The sequence below is a fragment of the Medicago truncatula genome, chromosome 6, assembly GCF_003473485.1.
Source record: "Medicago truncatula cultivar Jemalong A17 chromosome 6, MtrunA17r5.0-ANR, whole genome shotgun sequence".
Lineage (NCBI taxonomy): Eukaryota > Viridiplantae > Streptophyta > Magnoliopsida > Fabales > Fabaceae > Medicago > Medicago truncatula.
In genome coordinates this window covers 6577664-6583192 of record NC_053047.1, presented here as the reverse complement: position 1 = coordinate 6583192, position 5529 = coordinate 6577664, and the positions used below count along the sequence as shown (strand labels likewise).

General features: G+C 33.6%; 1 protein-coding gene across 4 annotated transcripts; it reads left to right on the top strand.

Moving 5' to 3' along the window:
• The first annotated feature begins 235 nt into the window (after positions 1–235).
• Positions 236–5252, top strand: LOC25495560 (BRCT domain-containing protein At4g02110). Of its 4 annotated transcripts, none has more exons than XM_013595783.3 (7): positions 236–358; positions 558–697; positions 1470–1603; positions 2207–2387; positions 2816–3415; positions 4146–4325; positions 4710–5252. In XM_013595783.3, exons 2-7 carry the CDS (start codon positions 575–577, stop codon positions 4878–4880), a joined length of 1389 nt encoding a protein of 462 aa, XP_013451237.1. In that variant the 5' UTR covers positions 236–358; positions 558–574; the 3' UTR covers positions 4881–5252. The 4 variants fall into 4 exon arrangements, with proteins under 4 accessions (XP_013451237.1, XP_013451238.1, XP_024641285.1 ...); XM_013595784.3 differs by having other exon boundaries at positions 4701–5252; XM_024785517.2 differs by lacking the exon at positions 236–358 and adding an exon at positions 385–427 and having other exon boundaries at positions 4701–5252.
• Positions 5253–5529: the final 277 nt, after the last annotated feature.

Below are 5529 nucleotides of genomic sequence, written 5' to 3'. Positions count from 1 at the left end.
TATGGATATGCGTAAAAGACTTTTATCTCACAAACCGAATCGTACAAAAATGAATTTGATAAGTAATATACGACAATGATACTCTAACTAACAAATGAGCCACATTATTTGTTTATCTTTAAATAAAACTTATCGTTTCCTTTAGGTGGGGGTATAACTAGCACAAATCTTTATTAATAGCCCAAAAAATATAACCCAACCCAAAGAATTATGTTAATATTTTCTCTTGGTTACAAAAGAATTATATATATAATAAATACAACAATTAAACTCTTTATTAATCTCTTTTTCACTGAAAATTTTCGAAATTTTGAACTTTCCCGGCAATAGCTTCTTCACTGAACTGAACAATACAAAGGTTAATCTCTCTCTCTTTCTCTCTCTCTAGGGTTTCGATTTTCAGCTCATAACCGAATCCCTCCACTCTGTTAGGGTTTCGTTCACTTCAATTTCTCCTACTTCTAATTCTCGTTTCGATTCCGTTAACAATTGTTGAATCCGATGGTTTTCTGTTATTAATTTTACTTTTTTTTTCCTTGCTGAATTCGATTGAGCAGGTTGTAAGGTTGAAGATATGGATCGGGTGGTTGCAACAGTGAGTGGTTACCGTGAACTCGAGCGATTCAATCTTATTAAGCTCATTTCGCGTTCCGGTGCCAGTTACGTTGGAGATATGTCGAAGTCAATTACGCATCTGGTTAGTTAGTTTCTTCGTTTTCGTTAAACAATTTAGCTTTTTGATTGTTGTGTAGTTAGATTGCTTATATACAGTGTTCAGATCTTACAAAACCTAACTTTATTAGGATTTTCGCTATGTTGTTAGAGATGAATTGGAGGAATTAGTGAAATTTTGGGAAAATTGAATATTGGAAATTAAAAAGAAAAAAGTTGAAGAGGGGAAATTATTTTTTATTTTTTTAGAATTGATCAGAAAACTATTTGAGGCTGAGTGAAGCCACTGGGATGTCGGCTCTCAGGGAAAGGCTATGTTACGGATTGTGTATTATGGGTAGTGTTGTCAATTGGGGATAGGAAAAAATAGCAATTTGTTCAAATTTCGCCTCACAATATTTTAGACTAAACAGCGTATCACTGAACAACAACTATCTGTTCAAATTCCGCTATGCAATAGAGCTATAGCAGCTATTTAACAACACTATTATGTGAGGCCGATGCTCCACATTGAGTAGTATGCGTCTACGAGATGCTCAGTGAAGTATTTAAGTGGCTTAATTTCTTCTCCTTTGTAGCTAGCTTTTAGAAAAGAGTTCTCCAAATGTTTAGATACTTATTAGATTCTTTTAGTTTCACATCCACACAAAAGTAATAAATGGATTTTTATTTCAACGGGCATTATGTATTTAACTAATTACAGATTTTTCATAGATATATGTTGGATGACATTTGTTTAATCGCATTCTGTGTTCTTGTTCTGTTTATAATCGAATATTTTGTGTTTGAATGTTCAGGTGTGTTGGAAGTTTGAAGGAAAGAAGTATGACATTGCCCGTAAGTTAAAAATATATGTAGTCAACCACCGTTGGGTTGAAGACTGTATAAAGGAAGGAAGGCGTGTCCCAGAAGATTCTTATACCTTGCAAAGGTGATTTATTTTTCTCTTTTCTTTGTTTTTTTTTTTTTTTTTGCTGCCCAATTATTGTAGAATTATACCAAAAATGCATTGGATTTTATAAAATTATCAGGGCCTTTTGATAGAAAAAAGACAGCACCATGGGATTGTGTATGTATGTGTGAATTTAAATGACTGTTGGAGATGCATAAACTGCTCAATTTGCTGTGACAAGTTTTGCTTTGAGTAATGTCTGGTTTAAACTGAAATTTACTTTTACAGGTATAGAATAGAACCATTTGTAGACCTGAATCTAGTAGCTTAAATTTTAAGATAAGTTTGTTTTTGAGTGTTGTTAGTGCTAAAAGCATACGAGTTAAACCTCACTTGTTTTGGTTGGTATGTGTTCTGTATATTTTATGTTATGTGATGGGCTTCTCTGTGTGGAGTCTGAGTTTGCTGAATGGTTGTTTTGTAGATTGAAGTTTGGCATCATTGACCTTGTTAACAAATAAGGCGGTTATTATGTTTGGAGTTCATGTTACTGATGCTTCCCTTTGTTATAATCTGCCGTTTAGTAAAATTTGGAGAACAACTGTTCTTAAGTTAACTTATTATTATCATTATTATTTTCAGTGGACAAGAAGTAGGGCCATTAGTAATGGAAGTTCCAGTCAATGTTCAAGCAAGTACCTTATCCAAGAATAAAGTGGTCAGAGGCAGATCATGTGATATTGTGTCTGAAAGGCAAAATACTGACTTCAGTTCTGGGGTCTGTGGAATTCCTGTTTTGGAAGATTCTTCTTTACTCAAACAGGTAACAACAGGCTTTTTGCTCTCTCTACTCCCCTCTAGCTCCATCTCAATCGTTATATGTTCTTTTTAAGAATTCAATTGTTATATGCAATGTTCATTTTCGTGTTTCCAAGCATGTTCTGAATTCTGATTCATAGATATGTTGCTTAATTTTCTGAATAGAACTCGGCTTTTAGGAAGTGATAGGTGGTGTAATTAATACTCATGTTAAAAGTTAATGCTTAACCATTTTCTCAACTTGTTATATATGCATGTGTGTCTTTAGGTGCAATAACAAACATATAATGAATTTTTTTAATCCCATAAATAGAAGAGCATTACAATCCTGTAGGTGCATTATGTTATACGATGGACCAAGTAAATGAATTATGTTTATGTTCTTCTGGATTCTCTGTTAATCTTATTTGTCTCTACTTTCCTTTTTTCAAGCATGGGGAGTCAAGTTCATATCCACCTAGACTGTCAAGGAAAGGTAAAAGAAATAGAGGAAATGATGTTAGTACCACGGGTAGACATTCTCATAAAGGAAGAAGGGTTGTGAAAAATGATGGTGAAGTGACGTTTGCTCCTATAATTTTGGATTTAAGCACAGATGACCAGCTTTGCGAAATAGATAGGCAAGACACTGAAGCTGCAGTTACATCTACCCTTTCTCGCCATGTCAATATTGACAATATTCAAGAAAATAGTGAAGGACTTGATGCTGGACTATCTAGTCAAAGTAGAACTATTGGTGGAAGTTCAGATGGCATTGAGCAGAGCAGAGATTCAAATCATATATCTACTCTCAGAAATTCAACTTTGTTTATAGAAGATCCTCTTCCTCTGACACAAACATCAGTGGATTTATGTTCCAGTGCTGCTGAAAAGTTCTCCGACGGTGATGTGGTTGATAATTTTGATGACTCCCCTACTTCAAATGAGTTGTCATGTGTTATATGCTGGACAGATTTCAGTTCAACAAGGGGGATTTTGGAGTGTGGACATCGGTTTTGTTTTTCATGCATCCAGGGTTGGGTTGATTGCAGAGTATGCCTTTTTCCAATATCTTTTTATTATTATACATCAAAGCCTATTAATTGATTAGTATAGTCTTGTCTTATGCTGGCTATTTTCTTTTGAACGAATTTGAAAGTTGGTTATATGTTTTGTTATCCTTTCATTCGTACCGGAAAAACATAATTCAGCTGTTATTCAACCAACAGTAATTTGGTTTATGTTTTCTCATTGAGATTTTGAGGCACCACCTTGCTGACATTGTTGGACCTTATTTTATTAGTTGAATTGAATAGTTATACAAATAAAAATATGGCTCCTTTTTAGAAGTTGTTTTCAAAAGTGTGTAGTTACAGAGTTTAGTCATAACTCCTTTTTAGATTTCTGATGTGCCATCAGTTTTTGTCAAGTAATTGCTTATGTTTTCTTTGCATAGCTGATGGCACATGGGACTTGACTTTATTACATGTTAAATTATATCAGCTATGTTACAAAACTCACCATCATGATGAAACTTAAATGACTTTCAAATAAATATAAGCTTCTCATTCCAATACATCTTCGAGTTTCAACTGTGAAAAAGATTTTGTTGTTGCTGTAGTATTTTTGTTTATTTTAATTTTCCCTTACAATAGGTTATGGTTTATATATGGAACTTTGAATCAAATATGTGGAACTCATTTGACAGTCTTGTATAGCTTTACTCTATAGATGTCATTTCAATGTTTCTTTCATTCTCATTATTGTTTTTCAATATTTATAGAAAGCAATGGGGAAAGTTTCAAACTGTCCTTTGTGCAAGGCAAGTATTATGAAGATCATGAAAGTTGAGCATGCAGACACCACCGATCAAAAAGCATACTCCCAGACAATTCCATGTGATTACACTAGCTCAGATGTTTTTATCCCAATTGATCAAGAATTTCCAGACAACAGCTTAGAGGTATGCTTATCCATATTAAACTATATTTATTGTTTGCTTATCCTTAATTTGTTTTTTTAATATTCTCATACTAGTTTAAAATTTAAATCAAATAGTAGTACTCGCACTTTTTAATTTTGTGAATGATGAATATTTGGATAAGATTCTTTCATTCTAACATGAAGGATGAAAACTTAAGAAAAAAATTTAGAAACCAAAACAGAATTTGCTCATTTTGTGTGACAAAAACATATTCAACCCAATATTTTATTCAACAATGCACTTCTGATAATATGTTAGAAAAACTCGTTAATCTTTATTGTACACATTTTGGCTGGAAGTTTATGCATTACTGTAGTATGATTTGTGTCATTTTGTGACTTGTGTTTTGCTTAGTCCTCACAGGCAGGTGCTTGTGTAATTTGTGGTGGTCGAGAACCTGAAGATCTACTAGAGAATTGTGATGTTTGTCGATGTCGAAGAATTCATTCCTATTGCATGGACCCTCCATTACGACCATGGACATGCACTTCCTGCAAGGAACTTCGAATGCTTTATCGTAACCGCTTATATTAGTAAGCACTTTTGTATCCATCCATTACTATGACTCATGGAACATCCAAGTGTCTTGAGAGTTAAATGTTCTAAGAATATCGCTAGTATGAAGTTTGTTGTAATTGTGATTGTAGGGATAACTTTCACATGCTGTAAAATTCAAAGCAAAACTGTAGTATTTTAAGTGACTTCAAATTGTCAACATCTGTTGTTTCAATTTGATTTGGTTATCTGTTCAGGAGTAATCTCGCTGTGTGATTTAACATGAGTTGAGAGAGTTCAACTGAACTTTCACTTTAGAATTCTGTTCAATTGTAAGCACATGACTGTTGAAGTGGAACATCACTAAATAAAGGCGACAACATAGGCATCCTTTATTTTTTTTGAAAGAAACATAGGCATCCTTTATATATATGTTAGGTTCTCCATCTAAATCTAAATGTGTTGGGATTCATGAAAAATACTCACATGTATTTACTTATAATTATAATATCTAAATATCAGAATTGAATCTGATAGTATCATTGTTGCCTCGACTTTGCTCACAGATGCTTCAGTGACGCTCTTACTCCTGAAGCAATAGAAGTCTGAAAGACGAATGAACTTGTTTGCGACTTTGGCCTTAATCTTGTGATTGAATTGGATTATCAGTCCCTTGTTCATGTTCTCA